This window comes from Phascolarctos cinereus, unplaced genomic scaffold (assembly GCF_003287225.1).
Source record: "Phascolarctos cinereus isolate Bilbo 61053 unplaced genomic scaffold, phaCin_HiC Scaffold_726;HRSCAF=1367, whole genome shotgun sequence".
NCBI lineage: Eukaryota > Metazoa > Chordata > Mammalia > Diprotodontia > Phascolarctidae > Phascolarctos > Phascolarctos cinereus.
The window spans coordinates 364,131,661-364,151,338 of NW_027556098.1; the positions used below are offsets into that span (position 1 = coordinate 364,131,661).

The window sequence follows — 19,678 nt, forward strand, 5'->3', positions numbered from 1 at the left end:
CCACTTTCCAGATGAGGAGACTGAGTCTCAGAGAGGTAAGAATTGGCTTGCTGGAGTCATCACAGCTAGTAAGTGTTAGAGCTAAACCAAGCGTATTCTTTCTTTCTCATGTAATGGTAATAATACTACCAACCTTACAGGGTTGTTGTGAGGAAGCATAGGAGGATAGGGAATAGTTTGAGCCCTTTGGTTTCACTCTCTACCAAGGCAGGTCAACATCTGCCTAGAGCACTGAGAGGTTGAGACTCCCCCAGGATCACACTATCCATATATGTCTAAGAAGCAGAAGTTGATTCCAGGTATTCCTGTCTGAGACCAGGCTCTCTCTTCACTCTGAGAGGGGTGTGTGTATGTGTGTGTGTGTGTGTGTGTGTGTGTGTGTGTGTGTGTGTGTTTTGAGGCAATCAGGGTTAAGTGACTTGTCCAGGGTCACACAGCTAGTAAGCAGCTGAGGCCAGTTTTGAACTCAGATCCTCCTGACTCCAGGTTTGGTGCTCTATCCGTTGTGCCACATAGCTGCCCCTGCATTTCTGTTTTGAACTGTGTGTCTATTTTGTATTGACTTATTTTGTGAATCTTTAAATGTCTGCCCCTCTTTATTTTTCTCTTAGGCCAGGAACTCTCACATATTTCCCCCCTTTACCTACCTACTAATTAGCATATTTGTTTTTTAAAGTTAAGCGTTTTGTACATTTCTTTTCAAAAAGTGCCGTATTTGTCAGTATTGCACGTAAATAATTGTGTCGATTCTTTTACTGTAGCATAGACTTTATTTACAAAATGTTTATAAAGTTTTATGGATTTTTACAGTGAAGCGTTTACAGCTGTTTAATAAAGAACTGTATGTTTTATTTTTGCATTTCTGTTTTGAGAAAAGCACTTTGTAAACCTGAAAGTTCTAATGTAAACATGCATGATTATCTTCCTCCAGTGGGATCATTTTTATCTTCTTCCTCTTTCCTTTTCTGGAGAGAACTCTGACTTGAGACCCCCAAATCTGGATTATCCTTCCTACTGTAGCTCTACCATGTATATGCCGTGTAACCCAACAGGTCCCTTAATCTCAGTGTCCATGTCTGGTTTTTGTGGGGTTTTTTGCTAGGCAATGGGGTTAAGTGACTTGCCCAGGGTCACACAGCTAGTAAGTGTTATGTGTCTGAGGCCGCATGTGAACTCAGGTCCTCCTGAATCCAGGGCTGGTGCTCTATCCACTACGCCACCTAGCTGCCCCCTCAGTGTCCATGTCTGAAAAATGGAGCTAACCAACTGTTATGCCTACCTCTCAGGGCTGATGTGAGGACCAAACAGACAGTGGATGGAAGGGTCTTTCTACGTAGACCCAGCTGCTTTACAAAGACCAGGTACGAGCCATCTCCACCCTCTTCCCCAGTAACCCAGGTACCGAAGAAGGGGTTGGGGGGTGTGTACAAAGATGGAGACACATCAGACAGAAGCATCTCTCCATTTCTAACTCTGGTGTGCAGATTATGGGAACGATATTGGCTCCTATTTCCATCCAGTTTCTTCATAACAGTCCTGGGATGGAGGCAGTGAAGGGTTATCCCCATTTCAGTCAATGATTTGAGGAAGAAAAAATGAAACATACTTCCTTCCTCTCTATTGAGAGGCAGGGGATTATGGGAGCAGAATGCTGTCTAGGGGTGGGGAGCCTTCAGCCCCAAGGCCACAGGTTCCCCACCCCTACAGTACATGGTAACTGTATCAGTCTTTTTTGCTTAACTTTTTTTGTTACAAAGGAAGGTTAAGGGGCTGCTAGGTGGCTCAGTGGATAGAGTGCCGGCCCTGAAGTCAGGAGGACCTGAATTCAAATCTGACCTCAGACACATAACATTTACTAGCTGTGTGACTCTGGGCAAGTCACTTAACCCCAATTGCCTCATAGAAGAAAAAAAAAGAGGAAAAAAAATTAACAAAGGGGGTTAAATCTGAAGGTGATTGGGATAGCTAGGTGGCGCAATGGATAGAGAATAGGCCTGGGAATCAGGAGGACCTCTACTCAAATCTGGCCTCAGACACTTACTAGCTGTATGACTGGGCAAGTCACTTAACCCTGATTGTCTCCAAATTTCTTTCGAAGGGGATTAAAGAGCCATTTCCAAAAATTGCTGAGTTAACCCAAGGCATCAATAAAACTTATTTTAAAAATATGATTACCCAGCGGCAGCTAGGTGGCGCAGTGGATAGAGCATTAGCCCTGGATTCAAGAGGACCTGAGTTCAAATTTGGCCTCAGACACATAACACTAGCTGTGTGACCCTAGGCAAGTCACTTAACCCCATTGCCTAGCCAAAAAAAAAATATGATTACCCTAGTAGTGAATAGAACCTGGGTCCTGTCTCTGACTACATCCTTATATGACTCTGAGGAGGAAGTAGATAAGCATTTATTAAGCACCTACAATGTGTCTAGACAACTCTCTAAGACTTTAAATTGAAGAGGTGTGGACCTACATTGAAAAAATTCCTCATTGGCAATCTCTTGTATCAGTGAAATCACAAGTCTACTCAATATCCCTAACCCTAACTGAATTCCCATTTTATAGAAAAGGAAACTGAGGCCCAGAAAGGGAAGGGACTTGTGCAAGGTCTCACAGTTGGTAAGTGGCAAAACCAGGATTTGAACCTAGATCTTTTGGGTCTGACTTCAATACCATTTCTACTACAGCAGGTTGACTCTCATGGGGAGGATCTGAGTGTACCCCTACCTTCCAATGACAGATCCACCAGGACAAGGATTTCCTTTGCTCTGGGCCATCAAAGCACTGATTCCTGTAAGTTCTTTGGACAGAAGATCTTCTTTCCTCCCTACCTTCTCACCTTCCACCCCCCAAAATCAAGGAGCCCTAGATTTCAGTTGGATGTAGGAGCCCAGGACCCTAGAGGTCTTCTAAGCTGTATGACTTTTGGTCAATCTCTGGCCTTCTCTGGGGCCTGGATGTATAAAAATGGAGAGACAAGCCCAATTATGATCTGCTGGGTGGAGTTGGAGGAGCCTCAAGTTAGATCCTGGTGAAGATTCAGAAGACCAGAGATTTAGAGCTAGAAAGGACCTCTTAGTCCAACGCCCTCATTTCACAGATGAAGGAACTGAGGCCCACAGAAGTTAAGTCAGTTACCTAAGGTCCCACAGATGCCAACGACAGAGGTGAGATTTGAAGCCAGGTCTACTGACTCAAAAATCACACTTGGCCTACAACCTCCAAGTCATCAGGATATGGGAAAGGATCCCCAAGCCTCATTTCTTCTTCTTCTTCTTCTTCTTCTTCTTCTTCTTCTTCTTCTTCTTCTTCTTCTTCTTCTTCTTCTTCTTCTTCTTCTTCTTCTCTCTCTCTCTGTGACCCTGGTTAAGACATTTAACCCATCTGCCTCAGTTTTCTCAACCACAAAATGGGGTGGTGGTGGTAAAAAGTACTTATCTCCCAGGGTTGTTGGGAGGATAAGATATTTGTAAAGAGCTTAGAAATGTAGTAGGCACTTAATGAATCCTTCCTTTCTTCTTTCCTTCCACTGGGAAGGGATTGAGAGTGGGAGAGTAGCTTGGGAGAAAGGGCCCCCTAGACCTTGTATTCACAGGATTTCAAGCTGGAAAGGAATGTTAGAAATCATCTAAAGGGAAGAGACTTGTGTGAGGTCATATAGTTAATAAATGTCAAAGGGAGAATTTGAACCCAAGTTCAAGCAAACAATGTGTATAAATATACAGGAGAAATAAGAAATAATTAAAAGAGGGAAGGCACTAGAGTTGAGGGATTGGGAAAGCCTTCCTGTAGAAGATGGAATTTTAGCTGGGATCTAAAGGAAGCCAGTAGTTAAAGATGAGGAAGGAAAGCTTTCTAGAAATGGGGGCTAGCCAGAGAAAATGCTCAGAGCAGAGAGATGGGGAGTCTTGTTTGTGGAACAGCCAGAAGGCCAGTGTCTTCTGAAGAGTGCAGGTTGGGGAGCAAGGTGTAAGAAGCCTGGAAAGGTAGGAGGGGGCTAGGTTATGAAGGGCTTTGAATGCCAAACAGCATTTTGGGTCCCGCACTTTTTCTATCAACAAGTAGACAGCTTTGCATGTGTTCTCCTCTCAAATGGGAGAGTAAGTGGGGTTGATTCTCCACTTTTCTCCGTATCAAGGCTTCACAGAATACAAAAGACTGCCCTAATCCTTTATTTTATGGAACAGGAAACTGAGGCTTAGAGACTTGCTCAAAGGTCACACAACTAGTGAGCAACAGGGTAGAGTTTAGTTTCCCAGAAGCAGAGACATAGACCCTCTCTCTGAGGAGGGATGGGGTGTGCTTATGGAATTTGGCTGCTCGATGATTACCCTTCCCTCTTTCCAACTTCTCTTCCTCTTCCTTCTCCCTTGGCCAAGGGCCCCATTTAGACCCTCCTTTGCCCCTGCTAGCTTCCTGACAGCCACCTGGCTCTGCAACCTCCCTGAGTCATCAGGATATGGGAAAGGATCCCCAGGCCTCATTTCCTCTCTCTGTCGTTCTCTCTTTTTAGTGGAGGGGGTTGTGGGCCAAGAAAGGATGAGGCTCAAGAGGCTGAACCTCTGGTGTCTGTTGATTTTTCTCTCTAGTCAGGTCAGTTAGCTGCCTAAACCCCAGTTTGGACTTTGGGCTCCACTTCAGGGGAGGGAGAGAGGGAAGGGAGTTCCTGATCTTGCACTGGTGTTATTCCCTTCTCCAGCGGCACTGAAATGGATCTCAGTAATCATTAATCCCAGAAGGCTGGAGCCAGGCGCCCAACAGCCCATTCAGTCCATCCGGGGCCTCTCTGCCTGCCAAGGCTGCCAACTAGCCTCTCCTAGCTCCTGACTGGAGGGGACAGGCAAAGTCAGTGAGCTCACAGGAATGAACCCACTGGAAGCCTCTGGTCTGAGGGGGAGACACAGCCTTGTCCTTGGGGAGCCCCAATGTGAAGGGAGACAAGGGCATGCTCCCAAAGAAATCTTCCACCCCAGTTTTTGGGGAAAGCCCTGTCTGGGGCAGGGGGGGAGGGCGCTGGCTCCTGCTGCAATGAAAAAATATGGCTCTGCCTTCAGGGAGTCCCCCCAATGGGGGATGGGGAAGGAAACACAGCTGTGCCTTAGACAAAGGGTTTCCTGAAGCTGTGGTGAGGAATGCCTCATGCAAACCCAATATAAGGAAAATAACAGGTGCTCTATTTGTCAAAAAACCATTTATTAAACAGAGGCAGCGTGGCCAAAGAACTGACCTACAAGCCAGGGAGAGTAGGGTTCACATCTTACCCCTGACAAGTTGTATGACCTTGGGCAAGTCACTGAACCATTCAGTGTTCTAGAGAATGCTCTAATTCTGTAAATTACAGAGAAGATGCCAACTTGCTTTGGTAGATTGAGTTCCCTCACCTGAGATTCCACATGCCAAGGAAGGTATAGATCTAGTCCTTATAGTCATGTGTTGGAGGCACTCTGCTAATTGCTGGGACAACAAAGATCCCACAGGGCTCACCAATAATCCCTCCCCTCAAGGACCTTACATTCTATGGGGGTGGGGGGGCGAGAGGAAGGAAAGGTGTTAAAGACATACACAGTTAAGTCAGTAAGGAATAAACACCTAGTCAGTCCAAAACCCTTTCATTTGGTCCTTACTGGAGTCAAGCTGAGTAACTCCATTTCACACTGAATAAATACAGGTCTCTGTATTTGTATTCCATATGTGCAATGAGGCTAAGAATATCTCCACCTAGAACAATTTATACAATGTCCACAACAATGTAAAGGATGTCAAAATGTTAAGGCCTCAAAGATGCCCATTGAGCTGGGAATAGTTAAACACATTGTTGTACCTGGGCTAATGGAATATTACTGAGCCATAAGAAATGATGAATGTCACAAATACAGAGATGCCCAGGAAGACGTATATGAACTGATGCAAAAGGAAGTAAGTAGAACCAGGAAAACAGCATGCATGACTACAGTAATGTAAATGGAAGGGACAATTATGAAAACAAAACAATTGAAATTGAATGTACAATTCCTTGTCCTTAAAGAAGAGTTCTGTCACTCTCCTTTGCAGAAGTGCAGGATTGTGTGTGTGGAATGCTGTCTATATTTTGACTTTTTCCAGGCTTGGTTAGTTTTGATGAATTGTTATCTATCCTCTGCTCCCCCCACCAGACTTTTAAATTCTTTGTTAGAAATGATTATTCTCTGGAAGAGAGAAAAAGGCCGGAGTAGACTGGGAAATACAGATGATGTAAAAGCAAACGATACCAATAAACATTTATTTTCAAAAAAGACTTTTAAATTCTGATTAAAGTGGTCAATCATAACTCCAGAGGACTTGATGGTGAAATATGCCTCCATCTTCTTCTAGGAAGAAAGGTGGTTGGGCAACAGTTGTAGACGTAGGTGTATATTTCCAGACAGGGACAATGTAGGGATCTGGTTTGCTTGAGTGTATTTATTTGTCACAAGGGAAGGGTTCTGTGTTGGTCATTTCAAAGTGTTAGTGACATTAAGAAAAAGCATCAATAAAAAATTAAAAAGAGGCAGAAAAATATCTCCCCTCCTGAAGGGGGCCCAGGGAGTGATAGACATTAACCAGATATCGTGTACAGGTGCTTCAGAAAGGCTGATGGCTGTTTGATAACTTATCAAACTCGTTGGAGGAGGCAGAGAAAGTTGGAGGTGGTCAGGCAGGTGTCCAACCCCATCCTTACTTGCCCAAGCCTTTTGTGGCCAAAAGATTTGGGGGAGAGCATCAAGCAGACTATACAGGGATGGTGTGGTGCAGAAGAAAGAACACAGGATGGAGGCTAAGAAGCCTGGGACTAGCTGAGCAACCCAGGGCAAGTCACTTCTGTTTAGGTTTTGCTTTTCTCTTCTCAGAAATGGGGATAATAATCCCTGCAGAAGATCTGTGAGGAAAGTACAACAGCAATTCAAATTTGTTATTACATCATATTTCATTGAGACCAGAGATCCATGGAAGGCCGGAAGCATTAATGGAGCTCCTTTCCCCAACTGCAGAGTCAAACTGAGCCACACCCTCTCATCCTGTGCATCTTGTTTTCCATGTCCTGCCATAAACCTTTAGTAATGGATTCACTCCACGTACTTACTGGCTGCGCTCCTCTAGGACTTTTATTAGTGTAGTATTCTGCCAGTCCATTTGTCATCCCCTAATCTCCAAACATGACCTGCTCACCTCCTTTCCGGACATGGTTCAGTTCCCCTGGTAGAGTATCAGCTCACTGGTCATTAGACAAGAGCTCACACTAGAGTACCGACAGCTAAAAAAAAAACCTGTTTACAGATGTTGACAAACTCTGATTCTTGGTACCTTCTGCCATCTTGCTGGCCAACCACTGTCATGGCAGAATCAGAAGGGAGATGAACCAGATGGAATGCACACTATTTGGTATTTTGTTTCATCAATTGCCATAACCTAAGACTTCATTGCTTATTGGCCAGCCTACTGATATGGACAATAACGGGGTGCAAAATGCAAATGGGCCAAGTTAGGCTTGGTGTTGGGAACAACTTCCTAACAAATAGTCATTATCCAAAGGTGGAATGGCTGGCTGGGCAGATAGTAAGTGGCCCTTCACTGAAGGTCTCCAGGCAGAGAGGCTTGATGACCAACCACTTGTGGAATATACCTTAGCCAGGTATGGGTGGATTAGATGGGCCCTTAGGTTGCTTTTGATTCTGCAACTGTGATATACCTCTCTTCATTAGTATAGTCCTCAGTAAACTAAGTCTGTGAGAAAATCTGTAGTTGACATTACCATGATGATGATGATTATGATGACCATGACAGGACCTGTGATTTCACAGGTATGGGAAACTACATCAAAGGAAATGATTGTGTATAGGGAATTATTTAGGAAGGTCCCTCTGCCAATGCAGATCTGCTCATAATAATAATCATCCTAGAGACTTGTCTATTGTACTCAGAAGTTGAATGACTTACTCAAGGTCAAATAGCCAGTAAGTGTCTGAGTTGGGACTTGAAACCAGGTCTTTCAGACTCTCAGGCCAGTTTTCTATTTTACTATGACAGGCTGCCTCTCATCTTTACTATTAAAAATAAATAAGGGACTTACCCAACGTTATAAAACCAGGAAAAAGCAGAGGGAGAACTAGAACCCAGGCACCTGGCTCTCAGTATAAGTCTCTTTCTACTGGGCCATACTGTCTATCTGCCCAATTCCTATAATACTTGTACCCTAGGAAGGTAGAACTGTCTTCTGGAAAAGGATTTGGCTTGATCTGGCTTAATCTAGAAGTAGAGTGTATACAGAAGTAGAGTTTAGACATCCTGCCCCTTCTCCCAGCCTTGGGAAAGAACGCAAAGGAGGTCACATGCCTCAAATTGGCCGCTGGTATTTTGGGGATCTAGAAATGAAACTGTTTCTCCGTTTCCTTACTCCCAAGTCATTCTCTGAACCTTCTTCCCTCGAGGATCTCAAAGCACCTTGTAAGCTGTAATTAATTAGGCTAACAGTGGTGGTTAGCCAACAGTAGGGGCCACGTGGACTAGCTGAGGTGCCCTGGGGCTTCACAGTCCAACCAAAGAGAAACTGAGGTTTAGAAACTTAATTAGGGAAAGAATTCCAGGAATCCTGAGACCCAGTCCCATCCTGGGGTGGGGGGGGAGAGGGAGAGAGGCAAGATCACTCCGCTTGGAACAAAAATGGACAGTGGTAGGGTTGGGGGTATGTATGCACGTACGTGGAAGCAGGATGAACAGAAAATGTATGTGTGGGGAAATGGGACAAGGGACTATAAGGGAACCAAAGATCCCTTTATATCTTTACACTAAGACTAATAGAACATTTATCCTTCAGAGAGTCTTTCCTACCGAGGGTCTCTGTGGGATGTCGGGCTAGTCTCATCCATATGCTTAAACTACAAGGCAGACCCTGACAAATCCATTTTCTCATCCTGAGGCAGAACCTCAGAGTTTACCTCCCAGCCGAGGATCGATCCCGAAAATTCAGATTACTCCTCATCCCAGCTTCCTGTTTAGGACCCTGGAATACTCTCCTCCCCTTCCCGAAGAGAACCCTGAAACACCTCAACGCTTTTTCAGTGAATCAGCTAAAGTCCCGATCGTCCTTCCTCAGCGAGACCCTGATCCCCAAAATACTTCGTCTCCTCCGCGTAATACCCCTTTTCCGTCCCCGAAGAGAACCCGGACCACGCTGTTCCCCTTCTCCCGGCATCGAACTTTACTTGGCATACCCTGGCACAGTCTGAGATGCAACCTGGATACCTTGCTTCCTTTCCCTATGGGATACCAGAATACTTCCCCTTTCCTGAGATTCTAGCCTGAAATCCAAGGGCTCCGGGGGGCAGACCCTACATCCGAACTCGGGGCTAAGCACACCTCGCCTTTCCAGCAGGCGGTCTGTCCAAGAGTCCCACTTACCTGGCCTTCCTTACCCCCACCCCCAACGACCCTGTGGGGAGAAGCCGCGGAGCAGTGCGCTCCCCTCTGCGGGTCCGGAGGGCGGGGAGAGGGGCAGGGCTGGGACGAGCCGGGCCGGGCCGGGCGGGCAGAGGAGAGAGGAGGGGGGTGCGGGGAGCGGGGAGCGGGTTGGGAGACAGTGCGCTCCCTCCTGTTCCCCACCTCCCGGCCCGCCTCTCCCTTCTCTCTGTGCTTCTCTCCGCCCCAGCCTAGCCCAGCCCAGCCCAGCCCAGCCCCGCCGGCCCCTCCTGCCCCGCTCCGCTCGGCCCCAGGGAGCCGCTCAAACTTTTCCTCGGCTCCTTGTTCTCCCTTCGCGCGGCGGCGCCGGCTGCCCAGGGAGGGAACCCCGGCGTCCAGCCCCGCATGGGTGCCGCGCCGCCCCCGGGGGCCTGAGGCTGCCCGCCCGCCCCGCACGCGGCCCATGGCGGCCCGCGCTGCCTCCGCCGCACCTGCGGCCGAGGACCAGAGCTGCCAGGGCCAGGGTCAGGGCCAGGGCCAGGCCGGTGTACCCCGCAAGAAGAAGTCCCGGGGCGGTCTGCGCCGCGCCTTCAGCTGGCTTCGGGGCAAGCGGAGAAAGAAGAAGGGGCCGCCGGGTGGGGAGGGCGCCGAGCCGCCCCCCAAGGGCAAAAAGTCCGAGGAAAAGGCCAGGAAGGGCAGAGGCAAGGGCAGAGGTAAGGCAGGCTGGCGCTCCGCTCACCTGAGCTGGGCAGGGCTGGGCAGCGCTGGGCCGCCAGCGGCGGGGGGGGGGTAAAGTGATAGGGAGACGCCCCATTTCCTGAGCCGTCGGGCAGTGCCCAGGGAGCGGCGAGGGTGACCCAGGCCGCGGAGCGGGGGTTGTACTCAGAATGGTTGGTAGGAAAGGTGGGGCAGAGCCAAGGAGCCCCTCTCAGGACTTCCGGGGCACTGCCTCAGCAAAGGGGGGCGGTCCCCCCTATCCGACCCCACCCACTACTAGGCAGGGGATCTCCAGGTTTGCAGAGGCTATGTAGTCTGACTTTGGTGGGAAGGTCTGGGAGGGGGCAACTCTTGTCCTCCCCCAGACTTCCCTGGATGCAAGGGGCCAGATCCTCTGTTTTGCTCCCTTGGGGCACAGCAAGCAGGTTGTGGGGGCTTTGCTGGGTCAACTGCAGCTGTAGGCACTTTGCTGAGTCAGGGGGCCATAGGAGCCTGAGGCCCAGCTCCCCTGGGCAGCCCCAGGGTAGAGAGACTTGTTCAGGCTCTGTTCTGCTTTGCCCTGCCCTGCCCGAACTAGGGCAGTAAGGGATTGGCAACCAAGTTTGTCATGGATCCTGGATGGCTCCTCTAAAAGGGGGAGCTGAACACCTATCTCTCCTGCTTCCTGACTTGGCCCTGTCCAGGGTGCCTCTTACTATGGGTGGTGGGGAAGAGAAGGTTCAAGAGGGCCTTTTTTGCTTGCTTTCTCTGTTTTTTTTTCCTTTCTAGTTTTGTCTGTCTCACTCATCACCCACTCACTCACCCACAACAATAGAAATGTTACTAGTGTCACAGGTGAGGCCCCCCTCCCTATTTCAGTAACAATTCACTTTCATCTTCCTCAGTGCTGTTGAGTTGGGGGTAAGGAAGCATGAACAGAGAGGTAGTGAACTTCCCAGGGGATACACAGCAGGGCTAGGTAGGTATGCTTCTTTGTGGGGGAGGGGGTAGGAAGGGAATTTGGCTTTGGGGATTTTATTTGGCAGCCTTCTCCTGGCTCATGAGATAATAATACCAGCTCCAATTTCTATGGAGTTTTAAGGTTAACGGGTGGTTTCCTCATAACAGCCCTGTGAGACAGGGGGTTCAAGAACAATCCCTTTTAGAGATGAGGAAGAGATCACAGAGGTTAAATAACTTGTCCAAGGTCATAGCTAGTGTGTTTCAGTGTCAGAACTTGAACTCATGGCTTCTAACTCAAAGTCCAGCACTGTTTCCACAACAACGTATTGCCTATAACTCTGAAGTGTCTTTATACCCTGCCCTGGTCTTGGGTGGCCCTGCTTGGTTGATTCTCTACCCAGGGTATTAGATCCTTATCCCATTTCTGCCTGTGTCACCTGAGTTGGGCCTGTTCCCTCAGCTCCCTTGCCCCTCCTACTCTTTTGCTTCCAGACCTGGAGGAAAAGGTGGTGGTGGTGGTGGTGGTGGGGTGCATCTCTCAGCTTTTCTTCCAAGCCTGGGAGGAGGCGGGGACCTTTTTAGGCCCCAGGGGCTCCCTGTCCCTGAGCATCTAACCACTAGCCTTCCCACAGCAGCCGCCTGCCCATGCTTCAGGAAATGGTGGGTGCTGTGTTTACCCACTGGAGTGTCCTTTAATCAGCTCTGGGAGGGAAGGAGGGTGGAGAGAATTAGAAGGAAGAGATTTGGGGGACAGGAAGATGAGGGCAGGGAAAGGAGAGAAAAAGCTTCTTGTGTGATTGTATCCGGCCTGGCTGTGGTCTGTTTGGATCACTGCCTTGGTTCTGCCTAAGCCTGCCCGAAGACATTCAGCTACAGCAATGAGGGACAAGGGCTGGAAGAGAGATTGGTGTCAAAATATACTGAACAGTACAAGCCTGCCCCCCCCCTTCCCGTGCAGGGTCTGCCCCAGTCATCTGTTCAATGCCAGCCTATTTGTTGTCACCTCCCCACTCATCCAAAGGGAAATGGGGAGGAAATCACAAGAGGATGGACTATGACTAGATCCTGAGAACTGACCACCCAGAATGGCAGGTCTTTGGGTACAGTGGTGTTGCTAGGGCATTTGGAGCTCAAAGGGCCTTAGAAATTCTCTAATCCAACCCCTTTACAAAGCAGCAAACTGCTGTCCAGAGGATAAAGGACTTGTCCAAGGTCACACTCAGTGGGCTGTCCTGGCCTGGATATAGTCATGGAATGGACAAATCTGGGCAAAGAAGCCCTGAGGCTGGGTGATAGACTAGTTGACCCCATTAGGATCTCAGTCCTGGCCAGTGGTTTGGCCACCCCCACTCTCTGCACCTGTTCATGTGCCTGAGGTGTTTAGGGTTCCAGCATGCAGGTGAGGTAAGGGCCCTCACCCACGTGTGGGCCTGTCTGCCCCAAGGCTTTGGTAGTGCCTGGGCGGAGATGGGAGGGAAAGTCACCCTCTTTCCCTCCAGCCTGTCATTATTCGAATTGTTTCTTTCACTCTTGTCCAGCCCTACTTCTCCTCCTCTTCTCTTTCTGAAAAGAAACCAAGAAATTGATCTGATTGCTTTAATCCCTGTTGGCAATGGCCAATGGAGAGGGGACCGTGAGCCCTAGGGAAAGAGGGAGGGTTAATTCTTTTTGGGAGACTAACCTGACAGAGAGAGAGAGAGAGAGACAGAGAGAGAGAGAGAGAGAGAGAGAGAGAGAGAGAGAGAGAGAGAATGAGTATGAGTGTGTGTGTGTGTAGCAGGGGTTCTGTAGAAGATGGAGGGGGAGGGGGTCATATTCCAGTCTGACCTATGAGTCATAGAATCACAGGATAGGATTAGGGGCTGGATCTGTGATTTCGTTGGTTTAGATCCTAGAGAACTCCCAGGTAGTGAAAAACTTCTCTGAAACTTACAGCCTTGAGAGAGTTGCCTCAAGTATGGAGAAACTGAGTGACTTGGCCAAGGTCACACAGTCAATATGTGTCAGATCCAGGACCTGAACCCAGGTCTTTTTGGCTTCAAGGGCAGTTCCTACCTACTAACACTATGCTGCCTCTCAGAGTGGTGGATTTATAAAATTTTCGAGGTGGAGGGAAATTAGAGATCATTAAGTTTAACCCTTTCATTTTACAGATGGGGAAAGTGAGGCCCAGAGAGGGCAAAGTCACAGTAAGTGTCAGGAACTTCACTTTAAGCCTTCTGATTCTTAATCAGTCTTGGGCTTTTTCCTCCTCCATAGGATGATGGGTCCCAAAGAGAATAAAATTTGCCCTTAGAAAGGGCCTTCTCATTCAACACCCTCATTTTACAGATGGAAAAACTAAGGTTCAGAAAATGGCAGTGACCTTGGGCCGAGGTCACCCTATTGGTGAGTGGCAAAGCTGAATAGGACTTAAATTTAGGTTTCTTGACCCTCCCCCAGTCTAGGGCACTTAGAATTATGGGCGGTCACAGATGATCTTAAAGATCCTTGAGCCCAACTACTTTATTTTATGGAGGGGAAGCAATTTACCCTAGGTGTTGTCTCAGTTGGGAGGGTGCTAAGATTTTCTGGTCCTGAGTGGGAGGCCACAATATTCATTGTTTAAAGAGCCCCGGAGCTTAGAGGCAGAAGACTAAGAGAAATGTTGAGTAAAGTGCTGGAGTCTGGAAGACCTGGATTCAAATCTCACCACTGATACTTACAAATTGTATTGTTTTGGGGCACTTCATCTTTCTTAGCCTCAGTTTCTTTTTCTGGAAAATGGGGGTGATGATACTTTTAAGTGGTACTGAGACACAGTGGAAAGTATTTGGAGTAAGCCTGAATTAAAATCCTGGCTCTTCTAGTTACAACTTGTATGACCTTGGACAAGTGACTTTACTTCTTTATCTCATTTATTTCATCTGTAAAAATGAAGGGGCTTTGTTTAGGTCAGGTCCAATCAACAAATATTTAAGTGCCTACTAAGTGCCTGGCACTGCTGATACAAAGAAAGGCCAGACACAGCCCAGACAATCAAGGAGCTCACAGTCTGAGGGAGGGAGATAACATGGAAACGAAACAACTGGGTACAAACAAGATGTTGTTCAGTCTTGTCCAAATCTTCGAGACCCCATTTATTTAGTGTGTTCTTAGCAAAGATACTGGACTGGTTTGCCATTTCCTTTTCCAGCTCATTTTACAGATGAGGAAACTGAGGCAAATGGGGTCAAGTGACTTGCCCAGGGTCTCATAGCTAGTAAGTTTCTGAAGTCGATTCGAACTCAGGTCTTCCTAACTCCAAGTCTGGCACTCTATCCATTGCACCACCTGGCAAACAAGATGTAGAAGGATAAATTGCAGATAATATGGGGGGGCAGGGGAAGGCATTAATGGGGGACTAGAAAAGACTTCTTATAGGAGGTGGGATTCCAGTTGAGACTTGAAGGAAGCCAGGAAATACAGAGATGAGAAGGGAGAGAATTCCAGGCTTAGGGGCAGCCAAATGAAAATGCCTGGAGTTGGGAGATGGAGTGTCTTGTGTTAGGAGCAGTAAGGGGACCAGTGAAGCTGTGTTGTAGTGGATGTGAAGGAGAGTAAGGTGTAAGAAGGGAGGAGGGGGCCAGGTTATGAAGGGCTTTAAATAGCAAACAGAGGATTTCATATTTGATACTGGGGGTGATAGGGAGCCACTGCAGGTTATTGAATAGGGTGGAGTGACATGGTCAGACTTGCACTTCAGGAAGATCAGTTTGACAACTTAGTGCAGGATGGACTAGAATAGGGAGAGAACTGAGTCAAGGAAGGAAAGCAGATGCTTCCTAAATCTCTGGTCCTACCCATAGTATGTATTTCATAGGACTGTAGTGAGGATCAAATGAAGTGGTATATTTCAAAATGATTTTTTTGGGGAAACTTTTAAGTGCTATAGAAATGTCAGATATCAAGCCTTAGGCACTGTTCCACTAGGAAACAACAGTATGACCTTGGGAAAGTCACTGATAATCTCTGGGACTCAGTTTCTCTGTAAGTTAGACAAGACCTCTAGCTATTTCTTGATGAAGGTATTAGCAGAGAGAGTCTCATGCTGCTGTCCTCCTGCTCAGGAGGCCTTGGAATGTCTTCACACCCACAGAGGTTCCTTCCAACTATAAGATTGAATGGTTCTTTGCTAAGACAGAGATAGGGACTGGACTTAAGATTTCACTGGAATAGGGAACTCCTTCCATTAATGCCAATATATACTTTCTTTGCAATTTAGAATCCTAGAGAATTGAGGAGAGAGCACTGAGGTTAAGTGACTTGTCCAGGGTCATGCAGACGACATGTCAGAGAACAGAACTTGAACCCAGGTCTTTCTGGTTCTCTATCTACTGCACTATGGTGTTCTTTGCTTAGTGAAGCAATTGAAATGAAAAGAAAAAGAAAACAAACAAAGAACAAAACAAAACAAAAACCAGAAAGTAACATGCTGTAGAAATGTAAGAGAAATGTAAGAAGCTTTTCCCCATCCCTAAATCCCAGTACCTTCCCTCGAGGATTATCTCAAATTTATCCTGTCCTGATCTTGTTTTTACTCAGTTGTTTGCCTGTTGTGTCCCATTTTAGATGGTTCCCACCCCGCCCACCCCACCCACCCCACTCCACCTTATTTGTATCCTCTAGGCTCAGCATTGTGTCTGGCATATAATATGTCCTTAATGCTTGTGGCTTGACTTAACATGTAACAATAGCAGAATCAACAATAATAGCTGATCTTTACATAATACTTTAAGGTTTTCCAAACACATAACTAACATTATTTCATTTTATACTTACCTCTACCATGTGAGGTAGGTCCCCAACTCCTGGCACAATTGACTGGCACATAGTAGGTGCTTACTAAATGTTTATCGAATTGAATGAATTGAATGATGCAGATAAGGAACCTGCCTAGGGTCACTCAGCTAGCAAGTGTCAGAAGTGGGATTTGAACCTTGGTAAAGTTGACTCCATGCCTACTCCACCCCACTATACCATTTGAACGATCACAACAATTTAGGTTTTAGCTGGGTGTAATATAATAATCTGTTTCGGAGATAGAAATCTCCTATCTGGCATACCCCAGAATTAGGATTCATTATCATTATTAAACATTAGCATGGTCTAATGGAAGAACCCTAGCCTTAGGGTCAGGAGATAAGGGTTTGAGTCTTAGCTTTGCTACTTCTAGCTGGGTAGCCTTTGGCAAGTCACTGCCCTTTGGGCCTCAGTTTCCCAATCTGTAATTTCACTCATTCATTCACTCATTTATTTATTTATTGTTGTGGAGTGAGACCTGATGCCTGCCCTGCTTGTTTTTATATCCTGGGGTAATGATTGTGGTTTTGCTGTGTTCTTGTAAAAATACTGAAGAAATTCCATGTGTAGAGTTAGGACCTAGAGTTAGCACAAGTGGACTTTAGTCATGGCTGTGTGCTTACTTACTGCTTGTATGACTCTCCTGAGTCTCAATTTCCTAATCTATAAAATGAACAGCTTGTATGATTTTTAAAAGTTCCCTCTAATTCTAAATACCTGGAGGTCAGTTATCCTATGAGGGCATTGACTCTGTCGTTGGCATCCTGAGGGGTCTCCTAGCCTGATGCCATGCTCACCTAGTTTATGGGTATAAGACAGAGACAAAGAAAGCTACATATTGTGATGACTTCCAGTTCTGTATGGAATGGGGGTGGTTAGGATGAAAAACAAGGCTAGAATCAGATGGGATGAGTCTGAGGGATGCTTCCTAGAGCTGGTGAGACTTGTGTTTGGGGGAGGGGAGGAGCCTAACTGCCCTGAGAGGGAGCATTTCCTTTAGTGGTGGAGAGTGCTTGTCTGGGCTACTCATGACTGAGCCCATTCTAGAGGGTTCCCCATCCTGTGATGGAAGGAGGCCAGTGACTTTCCCCCCTGACCCTCTACTCCCCTTAACTCCTGACTGAAGATATTGTCAGCTCAACCTCTTGAGTTCAAGGGTCCAGTCCCTTGAACACTGGGATTTCTGGCCTCTTTTCTACTGGAATGAGAGATAGGCTTCAAGCTTAGTGGGCAGAGGGACCAGGAGGAATGTAGAGCAATGGGAAGAACCCTTGACTTGGAGTAGGGAAGCTTGGGTTTTTGTTGAAGTTATTCTGTTCTTTATGAGGTGAGTGGCTGTGCTCAAATCACTTAACTCCCTGGAGACTCAATTTCCTTCTCTGTAAAATGGGGATACTACTCCCATTCCCTGCCTCATTGGGGATATTTTGGGGAAAACCGAAATTCTTTGATTCAAGAGGTGGAAGAGACTCAGAGGTCCTCTGGTGCAACTCCCTCATTTTACAGATGAGGAAACTGAGGCTCAAGGAGTCCGAGTCTCATGTTCAAGGTCACATTAGAGATAGGGTTTGAAACCAGAACTTTGGATTCCAGATTTAGTGCTTTGTATATTGTACTACACTGCCTCCAACCTTTGTAATCCTTTTCATTCTAATAAAGTGGCTTATTAGTATTATAATTTCCTTTAGTCTTGAGTGTGGGGGAAGGGGGAGAGGGACACAGAGAAATGTGTTTGCTTTGTGGCCGAGCTCTGGACCCACAGCTTTGGAAGCCCTTCGACCATGCCCATTCAAACATTTGTTAAGCCCCTGGTATGTGCCAGAAGACAAAGGCTTAGCCTTTGCCCTCAGGGAGTACTCAGTCTAGTTGGGGACAGGAGGATCTCATAAACATAAATGAACAGAATGTATATATTAGAACTTGAAGAAGATATCGGAAGAATGTAAAGTGTTATGAGATCAGAACAGGGTGAGGTGGTTCCCCAAAACAGCTGGAAGGAATCCTGAGCCAGATGTGTGTGTATGTGTTTGTTCATGAGTGTGCGCTGCATGTTTGTGGAGGTTAGGGTGGGTTAGTCCAGCTGGAGAGATCTTGGTGGGCAGTTGTTGCCCTGAAATGAAGGAAGGTTAAAATTAAGTCACAGGTCTGGAAAATGAGGAAGGGGGTGATTATTGTTCACATTGGGGGAGATGAGGTGTAATGGAAAGAGCTTTTAGGAACATGTAGGTCTGTGTTCTTTTTTGGGGGACATGTAATTAGCTATGTGGCCTTTCTGTGCCTCAGTTTCCCTATCTGAAAATGAAGTGGTTGGACCAGAGGTTTCTTTTAGCTCTAACATTCTGTAAGTCACTGCTCTAGAACACTGGGGATTAGGACTTGAAGCTCTGGAATCTGGGGAAAGGAAGGACTCTGAAACATGGGGTAGAAGGCAGTTATGGTTAGTAGCCCGGAAGTAACAACTCCAGAATATGGGTAGGAGATATTGGGGATCTGCTCTAGAATAGAGACAGTAGGGGAAGGTAAGAAGATGGAGGGGAGAGGACAATTACTGCTCTGGAGTGTGGGGTGGAAGCCCTGAGGGTTGGGGGGAATGTGTGTGGAAAGTGACAAACTTGGGCATTTCTGTCTTCTCTGTTACTATAAAGATCTCATCAAGACAACAAGCATTTATGAAGTACTTATGTGCCAGACACTGTGCTAAGGTAGAAATAAAAGCAGAAAGAGATAGCTCCTGCCCTCAAGGAGATTGCATTCTAATTCGGGAAGACTTCACATCTGAAGGAGCTAACTCTTTATCTCTTAAGAAGATGCTGTAGTTAAGGAGGAGTAGAATAGGGGCCAGGGGACTGGGGCTGCACACCTCTGATTGGGGTAAAGGATGGTAGTGGGCATGAAGCTGATTATGGCAGGCAAATGAAGGCTGGAGTCTGCTACCTTGGGTCCCCAACTCTTCCCTCTCCTCTGGGCCTGGGATAATGGCCACTGGCCAAACCAGTGCCTTATAGGAGTGGCCACCTATTATCTGGGGGTGGGAGGGGTTACCCAGGCAGTATCAGACTTCCTGTGTATACCTGGACTAGGTCTAGGGAGAGAGCCTCCCTAGAGGGCCCCCCATCCCAGTGTAAAGCCATCTCAGCTGCTCTGGTCACATGCTGAGTAAACCTCATGTGAAAGAGCATTGTACCCCTTGGGGGTGGGGGGGTGGAGGTGGGAAAGGCTGTGACACCCACATGGTATCTTGGCTCCAGTGGTTGCTGGCCCGGGAAAGTGATCATAGAAGGATGAGAATCCAGTGCAGATTGTATGTCTCACTCTGTGAACACACAGAGAGACCCCACTTTATAGAACTGATGGCCTCCTGAAAAGTTTTTGAATCCCCACCTCAGAGGTCATCTAATCCAAAACCCACCTGAATTCCCATTATCCCATATCCCATTATTCCACAGTATCCTCAATCACCTAGTCTCTGCTTATGCACATTCAATTCAGTGCCATGACTTGAGAGTGCTGGACCTGGGTTCCAGTCCCCTGTCCTGTTCCTTGGGTGATCTTGGGCAAGGTTTCAGCTTCCTTATCTGTAAAATGGGGGTTTTGGGCTAGGTGAGCTCTAAGGTCTCTTCGGGTCAGCTCTGACCACTGTGATGACTGATTCTTTTGGAGGCCTGTTCCACTCTGGACAGTCCTTTGGTTTCCCCTTATTTTGTGTGTTAGCTTTATTTCTGTAGAGGGAAGAATTGAAAAATGAGCTGTTTGTCAATCAGTGGATTTGTGCTGAGTGCCTTCTTGGTG

General features: G+C 47.1%; 1 protein-coding gene across 1 annotated transcript in view; it reads left to right on the plus strand.

Annotated features, from left to right (window-relative positions):
• The first annotated feature begins 9,660 nt into the window (after window positions 1–9,660).
• Window positions 9,661–19,678, plus strand: part of NHSL3 (NHS like 3) — a 43,252-nt gene continuing 33,234 nt past the window's right edge. Inside the window, exon 1 of the mRNA XM_020983484.2 lies at window positions 9,661–10,122. Coding sequence (XP_020839143.1) covers window positions 9,873–10,122 — 250 coding nt within the window. The 5' untranslated portion in view covers window positions 9,661–9,872. The remainder of the gene's footprint in view (window positions 10,123–19,678) is intronic.